Source organism: Rhinatrema bivittatum, chromosome 19, assembly GCF_901001135.1.
Source record: "Rhinatrema bivittatum chromosome 19, aRhiBiv1.1, whole genome shotgun sequence".
Classification (NCBI taxonomy): domain Eukaryota; kingdom Metazoa; phylum Chordata; class Amphibia; order Gymnophiona; family Rhinatrematidae; genus Rhinatrema; species Rhinatrema bivittatum.
The window spans coordinates 21,860,860-21,877,740 of NC_042633.1; the positions used below are offsets into that span (position 1 = coordinate 21,860,860).

The following is a 16,881-nucleotide window of genomic DNA, read 5'->3' on the forward strand; positions in this document are numbered from 1 at the left end:
ACACGGCAGGAGAGGGCTTCCTATACCTTCAAGCCAACGTGTCTCTCTCTCTCTTTCTTCCCTTCTCCCTCCCTCCCCCCCCCCCCAGCTTTAAGATATTCCACGAAAAGTTGCTGACCCAGGGGGAGGGTGTTCCTGCCCCCTCCTCATTAACCAGATGTGTTCACTGTGGAGCTCCTTTGTGTAGGGACCTTCACGGCAGCAGCTGCACCGAGGACTGGCCTGCTGATGAGATCTTCCCGTTTTGTGCAAGCAAGACACCTTTTTCATTGGGGAGGCCAGGAATGGGGGGGGGGGGGGGGGCGGTTAACTCCTCCATGGATTTAATTTATTCCTTGTTTTAAAAGAGGAGAGAAGCTGGGGGTGTGGGGTGGGAAACACTAGACAGGTGGTTGCTTTTTCTGAGGGGCAGTGTGCAATCTAGTCGTCTGCTTTCTGTAAGTCCCAGAGGTGTGGATGAGGCAAGGGGTAGGTCCATAGTTATGACGCCAAGCCAGTGGCCAAGTCACATGCTGGTGTCTCCTGTCACATCAGGAGCTTCGCCCATAAGTGGTCAGCGGCTCCTCCTCCACCTGGCAGCAGCTGAGGGTCACCTCGTTCTCGTAGCAGAAGGAGCTGGGAGCCTCCAGGGGGTACTTGTGTGCCAAGAGCTCCTTGGCGCTGCAGGCAGGCGTGCTTGGCACTTCATAGGTGCGGTGGAAGTGTCGGTAGTCCACCTCATAGTGGCTGTGCTTCTTGAAGAGCACGGGTTCAAAGCGGTGGCCCCAGAGGATCTCGCTGGGCAAATAGGAGCTCCGGCACTGAGTGGTCATGGCCGTGGCCTCCACCATCCCTTCCAGGATCACCACCAGCTCAAAGTCTGCCACCTCCAGCTCAGCACGGCCGAGCTCGTACAAGGGGCTCTCCTCATCGATCTCATGAACGATGGTGATGGGGGACACCAGGAAGATCCGGTCTGTGCCACTGTCGAACCCTACATTGATGTCTGTGTGATCCAGGGGGATATACTCCCCCTCCGGAGTGACCCGTGGCTGAAAGAGAAGGACACAGTCAATAAGAAGAGGCCACTGGCCTCACTCATTGCTTTCAGCTTGGAAATCAAACTAGTTCTGTATGACTTTTCAAGGGTTGAAATGTTCTTTAGCTAGGGTGATCGCCTGATTCTGGGTTTATAAGCAACAGTTGAGCTAATCTGGGTTTCCCAGTTCATTTCAGATGAAAGAGAAAGTCCCAGAAGGTTCTGAAGCCACCCTTGAGACAAATAGGCCAGCTGCTGCTACCAAATTTGACCCATGTTTTCTGTACGTTGCATACATCCGAACAGTATGCATCTTGAGGTTACACAGTACATGCTTCTGTGCCCACAGCCACTAGACCACGATTACCTGACTTCTTGGAGAGTTGCACACATGGGGAAAGGAGGGTGAGGAGCACTGGGTGATCTTGCTGGTGAATTGGAAGGAGGGAGCCTAGAGTTGGGCAAGAGCTAGGAATGGATCCTTACCTGCAACAGCTGTGCCCGGACGTGCGCCTCCACCAGGTGGCTCCTCCTCAGGTTCCCCACCCGCCACATGAGGCAGAGTTTCCCATCCCGCATGGTGACCACGGCACTCTCACTGAAGACCAATGTTTCATTGCGCTTCTTGGGCTTGGCTATCTTGGCCATGATGGCGCCGATGATGAAAGCGTCAATGATGCAGCCCACGATGCACTGGAGCACCACGGCCAGCACAGCCAGTGGGCATTCCTCCGTCACACCCCGGAAGCCATAACCAATGGAGGTCTGAGTCTCTAGCGAGAAGAGGAAGGCCGCCATGAAACTGGTGACCTGGAAGAAGCAAGGGGAGGGCAAGGTGTTATCCGAGGCCCCCTCTGGGGCAGGGGCCAGATCCCCATGCAAGGAGGCGATGAGCCAGAAGGAAAAGCCGAAGACTAACCAGGAGACCACAAAGGAGAGGGAGAACAGCAGGAACATCCACCGCCAACGGATATCCACACAGGTGGTGAAGAGGTCGGTCAAGTACCGTTGACTCTTCTCGCTCAGGTTGACGAAATGCACGTTGCAGTGGCCATCTTTCTGGACGAAGCGGCTGCGCTGGTGGCCCAACTTGATGTGGCTCGTGCTGTTGCGGTAGGCAGGCAGCGGCAGCCCCTGACGCAGCCCAGGGTCCTCCTCCTCCCTCAAGGGGTCAGGGTTCTCGGCACTGCTGCTGGGATGACGAATGGCGTGTGGCACGCCCATTGGGATGGCAGTCGAACTGCCCAGCCTGGCAGTGAGGTGGGGAGAGGGCCAGATGGTTGCAGGGTTAAGACCTTGCTGGCAGATTACTTGCTGTAAGTTGTCATTGGTTTCTCTTGGCCCTCAGGATCCTAAACCGGGTGAGAGGTTATTAAAGTATGCCAGATCAGCATGAACATAAAATGACACCTCACTATAACACCCCTGTAATCTGACCACGTGTACAACCACAATTTATAGAATTGTACCTCACTATTGGACTTCAGAACCTCCCCGGGGAAATAGTGACATTAATATAGTCATGCCTCAGTAGGACACCTCATCGCTCGCTCTTACTTAACTCCCTTACGCTCACAAGAGCTGCTTAAGTTTCCATATTAAGCAGATGTGAAGCTTACTGTCAGGACTGGAATTCCATAACAATGTCATACTTAATCTGGGGTCAGAGAAGCTTTGGATGCCACTGACCCACTGCACAGGACTTGGGGTTGTGCTGGCAGACCCCGGCTAGGTTGGGAGTTAACCTTTGCCGCCCCCAGATCCGCCGGGATAGGAAGAGTCGCCCTACGCCGGTTCGGGGGAAAGGCCCCCCCCCCGTGCCAGCAGAGCCCGCCGGGTTGGGGGAGGAGCCTCAGCCTGCTGATCGATTGGGGAGCACGCGGGGGGGCATGCCGAGAGAGCCGGATGACCCGATCTCGTGAGGCATGGCTGGATCATGCGCTAGCACTTCTCCCTGGAGTCGCTTTTCTCCATTAGTTCCAGCTGGGCTCTGCGTTTGGGGTGGGAAGGGAAGGGGAAGCCTTTAGAGATCGAGTCATCCCAGGAGGACTGTAGTGTATCCATTTTTTACCACTGGATATATAAACTCCTTCTGTAGGGTCTCCTTCCTCTAACATTGAGCAGGAGGCAGCAGATTATGGACTTGGGCGGTTATTGTTATTCGGAGGGGGTCACCAGGTACCTAAATGGACACGGTGGACAAAAACCTGCATTCACACCAAGGACCATTGGAAATATGTCAGGAGACTAAATGGCCAATAGGTTGGTTTTTTTTTTTACTGGTAAAAAAGGGGGGGGGGGGAAGAGGATGCGGTCATGTGATTAACGTGAAAAGGGAGGACGTATGATCAGGACACCTCCAAAGTGCTTTGGAAATACAGGATCGAAATCCTCAGACCATCCGTGCCCCCCCAGTGACTCAGGTACAGAAGGGAGGTCACGACAGACAAATCCATCTACAGGCTGTTTTGGGAGTATCCCCGATCCCCTCCCCCCAGCTTTACCATATAGAGTTGTGTATTCCAGTCTCTGTGCTGGAATAGCAGGGGGTGCTGCAGGGCAGGAATGAGGTGCATTAGCAGAGCTGCGTATGCCAGTCTCAGTGCTGGAATAGCAGAGGGTGCTGCAGGGCAGGAATGAGGTGCATTGGCAGCGTGTGTATGAGGGTCTCAGTATTGGATATCTTGAGGTGCTGCAGGGCAGGAGTGAGGTGCACTGGCAAGCTGTGGGTGAGGGTCTCAGTACTGGAATAGCAGGAGGTGCTGCAGGGCAGGAGTGAGGAGCATTGGCAGAGCTGTGTGTGAGGGTCTCAGTACTGGAATAGCAGGAGGTGCTGCAAGGCAGGAGTGAGGTGCATTGGCAGAGCTGTGTGTGAGAGTCTCCGTACTGGAATAGCAAGGGGTGCTGCGGGGCAGGAGTGAGGCATTGGCAGAGCTGTGTGTGAGGGTCTCTGTACTGGAATAGCAGGGGTGCTGCAGGGTAGGAGTGAGGTGCATTGGTAGAGCTGTGTGTATGAGGGTCTCAGTACTGGAATAGAGGGGGGTGCTGCAGGGCAGGAGTGAGGTGCATTGGTAGAGCTGTGTGTGAGGGTCTCCGTACTGGATAGCAGGGGCTGCAGGGCAGGAGGGAGTTGCATTGGCAGAGCTGTGTGTGAGGGTCTCAGTACTGAAATAGCAGGGGGTGCTGCAGGGCAGGAGTGAGGTGCACTGGCAGAGCTGTGTGTGAGGGTCTCAGTACTGAATAGCAGGGGGTGCTGCAGGGCAGGAGTGAGGTGCACTGGCAGAGCTGTGTGTGAGGATCTCAGTAATGGAATAGCAGAGGTGCTGCAAGGCAGGAGTGAGGTGCACTGGCAGAGATATGGGTGAGGGTCTCAGTACTGGAATAGCAGGAGGTGCTGCAAGGCAGAGTGAGGTGCATTGGCAGAGCTGTGGGTGAGGATCTCAGTACTGGATAGCAGGAGGTGCTGCAAGGCAGGAGTGAGGTGCATTGGCAGAGCTGTGTGTGAGGGTCTCAGTACTGGAATAGCAGGAGGTGCTGCAAGGCAGGAGTGAGGTGCATTGGCAGAGATGTGGGTGAGGGTCTCAGTACTGGAATAGCAGGGTGCTGCAAGGCAGGAGTGAGGTGCATTGGCAGAGCTGTGTGTGAGGGTCTCAGTACTGGAATAGCAGGGGCTGCAGGGCAGGAGAGGTGCATTGGCAGAGCTGTGTGTGAGGGTCTCAGTACTGGAATAGCAGGGGGTGCTGCAGGGCAGGAGTGAGGAGCATTGGCAGAGCTGTGTGTGAGGGTCTCAGTACTGGGATAGCAGGAGGGGGTGCAGGGCAGGAGTGAGGTGCATTGGCAGAGCTGTGTGTGAGGGTCTCAGTACTGGGATAGCAGGGTGCTGCAGGGCAGGAGTGAGGTGCATTGGCAGAGCTGTGTGTGAGGGTCTCAGTACTGGGATAGCAGGGGGTGCTGCAGGGCAGGAGTGAGGTGCATTGGCAGAGCTGTGTGTGAGGGTCTCATACTGGGATAGCAGGGGGTGCTGCAGGGCAGGAGTGAGGTGCATTGGCAGAGCTGTGTGTGAGGGTCTCAGTACTGGGATAGCAGGGGTGCTGCAGGGCAGGAGTGAGGTGCATTGGCAGAGTGTGTGAGGGTCTCAGTACTGGGATAGCAGGGGGTGCTGCAGGGCAGGAGTGAGGTGCATTGGCAGAGCTGTGTGTGAGGGTCTCAGTACTGGGATAGCAGGGGGTGCTGCAGGGCAGGAGTGAGGTGCATTGGCAGAGCTGTGTGTGAGGTCTCAGTACTGGGGTAGCAGGGGGTGCTGCAGGGCAGGAGTGAGGTGCATTGCAGAGCTGTGTGTGGGGTCTCAGTACTGGAATAGCAGGAGGTGCTGCAGGGCAGGAGCGAGGAGCATTGGCAGAGCTGTGTGTGTGAGGTCTCAGTACTGGAATAGCAGGAGGTGCTGCAGGGCAGGAGTGAGGTGCATTGGCAGAGCTGTGTGTGGGGGAGTCTCAGTACTGGAATAGCAGGAGGTGCTGCAGGGCAGGAGTGAGGTGCATTGGCAGAGCTGTGTGTGAGGGTCTCAGTACTGGAATAGCAGGAGGTGCTGCAGGGCAGGAGTGAGGTGCATTGGCAGAGCTGTGTGTGAGGGTCTCAGTACTGGAATAGCAGGAGGTGCTGCAGGGCAGGAGTGAGGTGCATTGGCAGAGCTGTGTGTGAGGGTCTCAGTACTGGAATAGCAGGGGGTGCTGCAGGGCAGGAGTGAGGTGCACTGGCAGAGCTGTGTGTGGGGGTCTCAGTACTGGAATAGCAGGAGGTGCTGCAGGGCAGGAGTGAGGTGCACTGGCAGAGCTGTGTGTGAGGGTCTCAGTACTGGAATAGCAGGAGGTGCTGCAGGGCAGGAGTGAGGTGCACTGGCAGAGCTGTGTGTGGGGTCTCAGTACTGGAATAGCAGGAGGTGCTGCAGGGCAGGAGTGAGGTTCACTGGCAGAGCTGTGTGTGAGGGTCTCAGTACTGGAATAGCAGGAGGTGCTGCAGGGCAGGAGTGAGGTGCATTGGCAGAGCTGTGTGTGAGGGTCTCAGTACTGGAATAGCAGGGGTGCTGCAGGGCAGGAGTGAGGTGCATTGGCAGAGCTGTGTGTGAGGGTCTCAGTACTGGAATAGCAGGAGGTGCTGCAGGGCAGGAGTGAGGTGCACTGGCAGAGCTGTGTGTGGGGGTCTCAGTACTGGAATAGCAGGAGGTGCTGCAGGGCAGGAGTGAGGTGCATTGGCAGAGCTGTGTGTGAGGGTCTCAGTACTGGAATAGCAGGGGGTGCTGCAGGCACGAGTGAGGTGCATTGGCAGAGCTGTGTGTGTGTCTCAGTACTGGAATAGCAGGAGGTGCTGCAGGGCAGGATGTGAGATGCATTGGCAGAGCTGTGTGTGAGGGTCTCAGTCCTGGAATAGCAGGGGGTGCTGCAGGGCAGGAGTGAGATGCATTGGCAGAGCTGTGTGTGAGGGTCTCAGTACTGGAATAGCAGGGGTGCTGCAGGGCAGGAGTGAGGTGCATTGGTAGAGCTGTGTGTGAGGGTCTCAGTATTGGAATAGCAGGAGGTGCTGCAGGGCAGGAGTGAGTTGCATTGGCAGAGCTGTGTGTGTGAGGGTCTCAGTACTGGAATAGCAGGAGGTGCTGCAGGGCAGGAATGAGGTGCACCGGCAGAGCTGTGTGTGAGGGTCTCAGTACTGGGATAGCAGGAGTGAGGTGAACTGGCAGAGCTGTGGCCAGGATATTAGAAACACCCTCCGTTATAATATAAGACTATAAATTTGATGGGAGTGGGCTCCCTCTCACCCTCTCTCTGCCACCCTGCTGCCTTTTGTCTGTTGGTTAAGTCTTGCCTGCTATCTTCTGATCCTGCCAGCCGCCTCCTTTCTTGTGCCAGGGTCTCACCTGGCAGACGACTGCCAGTAGGGGAAGGGGTGCGCACGGTTAATAAAAGCTTCAAGAGCTCCTTTCCCAGGCGGGGGGGGGGGGGGGTGTCTCTTAAAGAAATGGGGAATCCGACAGCGGATCAGGACCTAGTCTCATCGAGTTTGCACCCCTCCCCCCCCATTAAGCTCTGCTTTCCCCCTTCCACCAGTTGCTGTGCTGAGCCGGACCCAGAAGCAGGGGGTCCTGACCCATCTCTTTCTCTTACCTGACTGTGGAGGGGCTTTCCCTCTCTTCTCTTCCTCCCTCCTCCGTTTTTATCTTTTGCTTTGCATGGGCCGGGCTGTCTCTCCTCCAGATGCCCGCTCGGGTCCGGTCCCAGTACCGGCTTCTTTCAACACTTTGTCTGTCCTCTGGCCTCTCTCTCTCTTTTGAAGACAAGTTCTAGCCTGGCAGAGTCTCCTGGAGAATCTCCTGCGGCCGAAAGCATGAGGTGCTCCCTTTCTGTTTTCACCAATGCTGAGAATCTGCTTTCAGTCTGTCTCGGGCACTGCTTCCTCCCATGCCAGAGGGGACAGAGAGCGACCTCCAAGCCCCCTTACCCTGAGGCGACTCGAATACCTTTCCCAGCCAATGGGCGTCCAGCCACAGCCCATCCCCTCTCAGCTGACAGTGAGATATGGGCCCCCCCCACCCAGGGTGGGTACCGTCCTGGCTGCACCTGGTGGCAGGGTCCCACCAGGCTCAGGGAGATCCTGGCTTGGACTTGGGGTGCATTATTCCTGGGGGGGGGGGATCAGAGCAGCACCAGAACTGGAGATTCGGCCTTTCTGGACTTTGGCCTGCTTCTCTCCTTTTTTTTTTTTTTTGCTATTCTCTCCATCCTTTGGGCGACCCACGGACAAACTGTCCAGAGGGGCCTGTGGTCTTGAGAGAGCAGGAAATGGGGGAAGAGGATAAGATAGAGGGGGGGGGGGGTGATATCCATTCAGAAAAAAATATTACATTGAGGGGGGGGGGGGGGGGGGGTGGGGGGGATATGCCCTCTTCTCCTTTGCTAAAGCAAATCCTTAAATCTGTTCCTTGTTTCTGCAGAGGCCACCTGACCTGCCACCCTGCAACATGCACTGCTGGTGGCATCCAGGAGTCTTGGAAGGGGGGAACCCCTCCCCCCTGCGTTAACATCGAGTGCCAGATCGTACCACGAGCAGCAGCCGCCCGGCAGGACTGATCCACCCCAGCCCCAGTGAAGATGCAGGGCACAGAGATCGATGTTATTTATTTATTTATTTAAGGTTTTTATATACCGGCATTCATGAAGCCATCACATCATGCTGGTTTACAAATAATCAGGGGGTGCAATCAATACATCAAAAACAGAATAAACGGTGTCGAAGAAAGCAGTTACAATTAACAAGGACTATTGAACTGGGATCAGAGGAAATAAGAGAGTTTAGCAGAGACTGAATTATATACAAGGAGAAGAGGTACAGCTGCTGTGTTGGATATGTTGGAGAGGTGCATTCATTTAAGTCCGGGAAAGCTTGCATAAACAGCCAAGTCTTGAGTCTTTTTCTAAAGCTAGATGGCATGTACGGTGTCCCAGTTCTTGCTTGGCCACCCTTCCCCCCTGCCAGCTGCCTCCTAACCCCGCCAGCCGCCTCCCGCGCAGCAGGGCAAAGCCGCTGGAGACGGGCAGCCGGCCCCTCTCCCGACGGCGTGGCCGGTGCTGTCGGCGTACGCAGCACCGTACGAAAAGCAGCCGCTCGCCATCCGCCTAGGAAGAGAGAGCTGTGGTGTCCCGGCGGGGGGTTGACTTTATAGCCTGCAACCCCCAGTGCAACTCTGCTCCTCTCCAGGCTCTAGGGTGGGGGAAACTGAGCCCAGAGGATTTCAACTCTCTCTCCCCCCACCACTTGCTCAGGAGGACCACAGTACTGTCCAGCACCTGCAACTAGAGAGAGACATGCGCACCACGCCCACACTAAGGTCACCAACGCCAGCCCCTGTTTCCAGACGGGCATTTTTATTTTTGAAAAAAAAAATCAAAATACAGGACCTCCCATACAGCAAGGGACCGTTAGCATCCTGGAGCTAGATGTGCAAACAATCATCCACTGCCACAAGAAGACAGGCCTTTAAAGCCATCTCAAAGTCCAGTTTATTTCTGCTCTACAATGTTACAATCTCACGCTTAGGCTGACATGTTTTGCTGCCCGGCTTCCCGCTGAGCGTCCTGACCTTTAATTCTGCTGTCCGTACATCCCCGTCTCCCGTGAGCCAGGTCCGCCACATCTGTAAATAACTTTATTAATGCTCTTAGGGGACAGGCCGGGGAGTGGGGATGGGCGCAGGAAGCTGTTTGGGATTAGTGAGTGTCCCCTTCTTGTGTTAAAAAAAAAAACAAAACCCCAAACGTGTCTTTCAATAACAAAAACCCCCTCGCCATGGGTTCCGCCCCCTACTCCACGCCAGGGACCAATTTGGAAGACCCAGGAATTAGGACGGAATAACCGATGCACTCCGCATCCCGCCTTTTCGCTCAGCAACTTTGCAGCGCAGCCCATGGCCAGTAACCAGGGGGTGCGTTTGGGTCCAGCACGTCGCCGTCTGGGGGTGGGTAGATCTCTAGTAAATGTTTCATGTATTTATAATACATCTGCACTTAACTCCATCCTCTAAATGTTCTAGTGAGATCCAGTGGACTCGATCTGTGGATTCCCGGCACCCGAGTATCCATCGACCTGTGCCCTGCTTTTCCCCCCCCCCGCATCGTCTGTACACCAGTAATGCTGCTTTTTTTTTTTTTTTTTTTACTTTCTATTAAAAATCATTTCCAACACTATTCATTCTGATCTGTATTACAATGCCAATACATTTGTCTTCCAAACAGGACCTTGGCACACCTTACAGCTGGCACCCCCGCAGAAACGGCTGTGCAGTTGTCCTTTCACAGCTGGATTCCTGCCTCCCCCCTGGCCGATGACATCACAGTGCCACTGACTTCACGAGATGCCCTGGGTTTCCGTGATGTCATCAGCAAACAAAGGTTGGTTTCTGCCTTTTTTTTTTTCCAAGGATGGGGGGGGGGGGGGAGAAACATAGCTGGCCCTGCCTGCTGTGTATCCAGTTCCCCCCAACCTAAAACTGGATTTCAGAAGCTCGGATGCCATCACTCTCTCTCCTCCCCCCCCCCCCCATTGTTCAGGAGCAGTAAAATATAAAAACTAGTATATCTCCCAGTGCCGCACCAACCTCCATCCTGGCTTGTAAGAGGGCTCCACGCTCTCTGCATATAACATTATCGGGATTCTCTGTGGCGAGGCTCTTCCCACCCACCTTGCTTCCATGCAGGCTGGGGTTGCTCATGGGAAGGGCCTATGCCTGATTTATATGGTTGAGGTATTGGAATGTCTCCTTCCTACTCCCCTGCCTCATCCCCCCCCAGGGTATATATATTGAAGTTCTGTAATCTGGTCTAGAACCCGGACTCTCCATAGTTTTGGAAGACCTTCTCCAGGCTGCCTCCGGCCTATCTCTCTCCTTTCAGAGGTGTGGCCTCCGTAGATATTTTAGACGAGGTCTCACCAATGCCCCATAGAGAGGCTTACCCTAGCGCCTGCCCCAGGCAACGCTCTTAAAAACTTTTTAAAAATATTCGAAGCAAGAAACCTGTGAGGGAGTCGGGCAGTTAAGACCATAAGAAATTGCCATGCTGGGTCAGACCAAGGATCCATCAAGCCCAAGCATCCTGTTGCTAACAGAGGCCAAACCAGGCCACAAGAACCTGGCAATTACCCAAACACTAAGAAGATCCCATGCTACTGATGCCAGTAATAGCAGAGGCTGTTCCCTAAGTAAACTTGATTAATAGCAGGTAATGGACTTCTCCTCCAAGAACTTATCCAATCCTTTTTTAAACACAGCTACACTAACTGCACTAACCACATCCTCTGGCAACAAATTCCAGAGCTTAATTGTGCGTTGAGTGAAAAAGAACTTTCTCCGATTAGTTTTAAATGTGCCACATGCTAACTTCATGGCGTGCGCACTAGTCTTTCTATTATCCAAAAGAGTAAATAACCGATTCACAGTATTCAAGGTGCAGTCTCACCATGGAGCGATACAGAGGCATTATGACATTTTCCGTTTTATTAACCACTAGTGGATAGAAACGTGTGAGTTTATTTTACGCAAGTTGCAAAGTAATTGTTTTGAGTGAGCGAGGGCTTTGGAGTTTATATCTATAGATGTAACGTACGATGTACTACTGCATGATTGGCACGTCATATCCTGCATTACGGACTGCTATTCATATCCCATTCCGAAGTGACTGGCGGGGTGTTGCGTTAGAGGGCGGTATGGAACGAACCAGCGAACATAGGACAGTGAGAAGCGGTTAGTTTTTCCAAGGACATGATAGAGAATGACGGAGCCAAGTTTCAGCCTTGTAGGTACTTGGCCAGTGGGAGAATTAGTGATGAGTGAGTGAGTCAGTGAGGGCTTTGGCATTTATATATATAGATTCCCTTCCTAATAATTCCTAACATTCTGTTTGCTTTTTTGACTGCTGCAGCACACTGAGCCGACGATTTCAATGTAATATCCACTATGATGCCTAGATCTTTTTCCTGGGTGGTAGCTCCTAATATGGAACCTAACATCGTGTAACTACAGCAAGGGTTATTTTTCCCTAAATGCAACACCTTGCACTTGTCCACATTAAATTTCATCTGCCATTTGGATGCCCAATCTTCCAGTCTCGCAAGGTCCTCCTGTAATTTATCACAATCCACTTGTGATTTAACTACTCTGAATAATTTTGTATCATCTCCAAACTTGATAACCTAACTTGTCGAATTCCTTTCCAGATCATTTATAAATATATTGAAAAGCACCGGTCCAAGTAGAGATCCCTGAGGCACTCCACTCCCTTCCACTGAGAAAATTGTCCATTTAATCCTACTCCCTGTTTCCTGTCTTTTAAACCAGTTTATAATCCATGAAAGGACATCGCCTTCCTATCCCCTGACGTTTTTGTAGAAGCCTCTCATGAGGGACTTTGTCAAACGCCTTTTGAAAATCCAAGTACACTATGGGGCGGATTTTCAGACTCCGCGAATAGGCCTACTTTTGTTTGCGCTCCAGGCGCAAACAAAAGTACGCTGGATTTTAGTAGATACGCGCAGAGCTGCGCGTATCTGTGCGTATCCCCGTAACCTCTATAATGTACTCCCTGTGCTGATTATCATGTTTTTCCCTTTTTCGATATTCCCTATATTCCACTCGTTATGCTTGTTCAACTACAGTTCTACTCTAGTACAATTTTGTTAATTATGTTCTTATTGTTTGCTGTACAAGGTTTAGTTAAATTATGTTCTTATTGTTTGATGTAATTTCCAACTGTTGGTTCATTGTAAACCGAACCGATATGTACTTGTACATGATCTTCGGTATAGAAAAGTATTTAAATAAAATAAATAAATAATTAATGGATTTAAAGAAAAAAACAGATTAAATTCTGACGTTACAGATTCAATTAAACAGCCATAACGGAATATTATTGTAGTTGGTATAGTCAATTGATTGAATATTCCAAAACCTTGAGTCTGAAGGGGCAAGGTATATAAGTTTGGGTGATGCACTCATACAGTAACGGGGACTGCCTGCAGCACCCCATTATCCTTCTCTTAGGCACCCTAAATTCCACGTTCAGAGGTGCTGTTTCATTATATAGAAAGTTTATAAAACAATGTATAAATGTGTATGCTACCATGCACCAAGATGTGGGCACAGACTGCACGCCTGTGCATGAGAACATAGGATGTGCTGCACCGGGCCAGATCAGTGGTCAGTGGAGCCCAGCGCGTCCTTTCCCCCCCCCCACCTTCCAAGTTTCCTTGGAAGTAGCCGGCAGATCTTAAGGAGGCGATCCCTTTCCCATCGATCACTCCCAGAAGTAGAAGGATGGGGAACCCTTCCGTGCCTGCTTGGCTAATAAGTGCTCATGGGCCTGAGCTTCAGCAATGTGTTCACATCTTTTTGTAAAGCCAGCACTACTACTAGCCATGGCCACATGCTCTGGCAACAAATTCCACAGCTTAACTGTGCATCAACTGACAAAATATTCTCTCAGATTTGTTTTAAGTTTGCTACCTGGATTAGGAGATGCTATGTGAAGCTTATTTACCCGTTCCAGCCTGCTTGTGATTTTATACACCTCGATCATATCCCCTCCCAGCCTCTTAACTCTCACTGCTGTCCTCTTGTCCCTAATATAAAATTCTCTCTTAAGCTCAGCCATTCTGCTGTCATCACTGCCTGATGATGTCATGACTGCTCTGTGATGTCACAGTTCTGCATGGCTGGGGACTGATTGCCCAGAGCCATGAAAGTCGTCAGACAGGGGGGGGTGCGCCTGCCTCCTCCCACGCCTGGTATTTCTGTTGGCACATGATAGGGGTTGGGGGTGTGACTGCCCTCGCTCTCTGTGGCACAGGAGCTTACAAATGACACCCATCATCCACTCTGGGGACATCCATGTCCCCTATTAAGAAGTGCATCCCAATTAAAATGGCAGTAAGGCCTTACACGTTCCTTTTCTATTTGAAAAGAAATATTTCTGCCTACCAGCTCCTGACTCCCACTCCCATACACCCTCCACACAGCTACAAAAAACAAAAATCCCATTCTCAACATTCAAACCTGCCGACGAAAGCGTGACCTGCAGATCCCTGCCTCCAGAAAATCCGAAGCAAAGCATTGTACACCAATGCATCGTACCTGGGGAGAATAGGGCAGGAGCAGCCCTAGCACGGGCCATTGAGAAGGGGAGCAACCCCCAGGTCACCGTAAGGCCGAGACAGTAAAAAAATGCGGGAGAGCAGGCACTCCTGTCTTGAGCGCCCGGCTCTCCGGCCACCTCTCCGCTAAAACAGAGCGTCCAGTTTTGCTAACCTGCTGACCAGCGGGCAGATATTTTTTCTACCTTTCCGTACACTTTAGCTGGTTGCTCAGAAATTAACGCCTGCCCTTGGCTAGCGGTATCCCGGGGACTAACTAATAACGCCATTAGTTTTCGGGGGGGGGGGGGGGGGGGGGTTGTCCGTGCGTTTTCGACATGCTAAACCCCCTTACTGAGTAAGGGATAATAGACGCGCATTGAAAACGCACAGCCAATCGCATGCTAAACGGTGCGCTCGCCCGAGCGTGCCTTACTGTAACGGCCTGCGTGCAGGGTGGTTATGGGGACGTTACGGCAGGGGAGGGAGGAGGCAGGTAACCGTGTGAAGCTTCACGCATCTATGAAACCCCTCCCCCTGCCCCTCCCCGGGCTGTCAGCCTTCAGTGCGTCGGGTCCTGTTTGGAAGTGAGACAGTAAACTAACATGCAAGGAAAAAAAACAAAAAAAAAAAAAGACAGGAGACGCTGTCCTCTTCCACAGAGAGCGCTTCGCGTCGTCTTCGGATCTGCAGGGAAACGAGAGAGAGAGAGAGAGAGAGGGGCAACATGAGGTGGGGGAGGGGAGACGCTACCTCTCTCACCCCTCTCCTTCCTGAAGAGTAAGGGGGGGGAGCACAGACTTCCCCCTGCAGCAGCCCCCAGCCCCACACAGCCCGACAACCCCCTCCTCACAACATTGAGATCATTAAATCTTCCATCTTGCCCTCGGGGGTGGGGCAAAGCTGGCATGGTTTTTGGAGGCTTTCATCCTCCCAGCTTTGGTCAGGTTTTCACATCCCCAGTGGGGGGGGTGGCAGGGCATTAAATCCTCTCCCCCCCTCCAAGTTTGCCCATGTTCTCAATCTTGGCCAAAAAGACCACCATCCTCCATTCATTGGCTCAGACCTTAGGTCCAAATCTTAGCCAAGAAGGCGACCCGAGGGGGGCAGATCTTGTTAGGAGACCAGAGGTGGAGGGACAGAACTCACCTCTAAGCCATCAGCCGGGAAAACCAAATCGTAGCCAGGGCCAGGGCCAGGGCCAGTGAGAGACCCGTAGCCCTCTGCGCACCTGAAATAGATTAGGCAGGGAATTAGAGGAACCCAGGAAGAAGAGCGGCACAGGTGGGGGTCACCCGGATCCCTGGGGCACACTTCATGCCAGTCCTGGTGGCGGCCTGGGCCAACATCCCAGTGCAGTGGGAGATATAATCCCAGTTTCTCATGTGGGAAATTGGTACTACAGGCCCCAGAATGCATCAGGAGGGAGGCGGGGCACAAGACCAGGACGGGCCTGGGGAATTAGATGAACCCAGGAAGAAGAGTGGCACAGGTGGGGGTCACCCGGATCCCTGGGGCACACTTCATGCCAGTCCTGGTGGCGGCCTGGGCCAACATCCCAGTGCAGTGGGAGATATAATCCCAGTTTCTCATGTGGGAAATTGGTACTACAGGCCCCAGAATGCATCAGGAGGGAGGCGGGGCACAAGACCAGGACGGGCCTGGGGAATTAGATGAACCCAGGAAGAAGAGTGGCACAGGTGGGGGTCACCCGGATCCCTGTGGCACACTTCATGCCAGTCCTGGTGGCGGCCTGTGCCAACATCCCAGTGCAGTGGGAGATATAATCCCAGTTTCTCATGTGGGAAATTGGTACTACAGGCCCCAGAATGCATCAGGAGGGAGGCGGGGCACAAGACCAGGACGGGCCTGGGGTGTGGGGGGTTTTTTCCCTCTCTCTCTCTCTTGCTCTCCAGGGACCAGGGTCACTTGGCTGGCTGAACTCTCGCTCTCTCTCCTTCGTTTTTTTTTTTCCTCTCTCTCTCTCTTGCTCTCCAGGGACCAGGGTCACTTGGCTGGCTGAACTCTCTCACTTTTTTTCCCATGCTGTGAAACGTCTGCAATGCTCTGAGCTTGGAAAGCCAGAACCAGCCATCCCCTGCCCCTCTCCCCTCTGGCTACTCCCACCTGCATCTCTCAGACACAGGGGGTCACCCTACTCCTAGGGGGGAAAACTACTGAACGTCTCTTACCTGCATTCATGGGCCCCTGCGTCGTTTCTGGAAAGAAAGGAAGGAGAAGTCAATTGGCAAAAAGGTCCCAAGTCGAAAGCACCCCCCCTTGAGCCAAGGTGAGGAGAAGGCTCTTTCTTGCCTGGGACCAGTGGATCCGGGCCTGGCTTTACTCCGCTGCATCCTTTTCTTAGGAAGGGGCATCAGAACTACACGGCCCAGCATGCAATGGGGGGAGGAGGGCAGATTAAAAAAACAAGATGAGCCGAGTTGACTTGGATTTTTTTGAGGAGGAGACCCTCTTATGCAAGCAGGGCCGGGCTCTCCCAGCAGGCGAACGAGGAGGTCACCAAAGCTGGCGGCTGTTGAAGCGGCAAAAGCCCCAGGTGCTGCCTAAGCACTGAAGTCAGGAGAGAAGCAAGTGGAGGCTGGGTAGATGTTGCGGGGGGGGGGGGGGGGGGAGGGGGTACGCTGGGCACCGTAAGAAGGGAGCAAAGAGGGGAGAAGAAGGCGAGAGATGCTGAACACTGAGGACAGGGAAGAGGGATGCAGGATTTGGCAGATGGGGAGTGGAGTGAGGGGGGGGGGGGGGGAAATGTTGTGCCAGAGCTGCCCCCGATTCATCAGGCGAGTAAGGGTGGGGGGAGGGTGTGAGGTTGAAGGTCCACCTAGGGTGCCCCGTGTACAAACGGAGTTGAGGATGGCGACGACCGTGGCTAGGACGGTATCGGGGGAGGGGGGGTTGCTCCCTTGCCCCGCCCTCTCTCTTTGCTGCAGCCGCATCTTCCCTTTTGGAGCCGTGAAGTGTCACTCACCTGAAATAAATGCGGTCCAGAGTTCTCGCTAAAAGAGAGAGAGAGAGAGAGACTATGGTGAGTGCCCTCCCAGCGCCAGCTGCAGGTGTGTCATGGGACAGTATTAGAGTCCCTCCCCCCTCGGTCCGTATTCCCTCCTCTCTCACAGTCTCCCTTCCAATCCCCGTCTCTCTCATTCAGGGAAACTTTCCCAGCCTGGCAACTTTGT

At 53.3% G+C, this 16,881-nt stretch overlaps 1 protein-coding gene across 1 annotated transcript; it reads right to left on the bottom strand.

Moving 5' to 3' along the window:
- Window positions 1–448: 448 nt before the first annotated feature.
- On the bottom strand, window positions 449–7,517 carry KCNJ14 (potassium voltage-gated channel subfamily J member 14). The gene is made up of 3 exons (XM_029585511.1): window positions 7,174–7,517; window positions 1,505–2,370; window positions 449–1,031 (listed from the first exon to the last, which is right to left on the bottom strand). Exons 2-3 carry the CDS (start codon window positions 2,240–2,242, stop codon window positions 531–533), a joined length of 1,239 nt encoding a protein of 412 aa, XP_029441371.1. The 5' UTR covers window positions 2,243–2,370; window positions 7,174–7,517; the 3' UTR covers window positions 449–530.
- Between the last annotated feature and the right edge of the window lie 9,364 nt (window positions 7,518–16,881).

What these genes read in the sequence shown, in the direction of transcription:
- KCNJ14 (XM_029585511.1), bottom strand. Translation starts at nt 2,242, where the DNA reads ATGGGCGTGCCACACGCCATTCGTCATCCCAGCAGCAGTGCCGAGAAC. An exon ending in TCCGGGCACAGCTGTTGCAG is followed by an intron (nt 1,032 to 1,504) that starts GTAAGGATCCAT and finishes CTTCTCTTTCAG; the next exon opens with CCACGGGTCACTCCGGAGGG.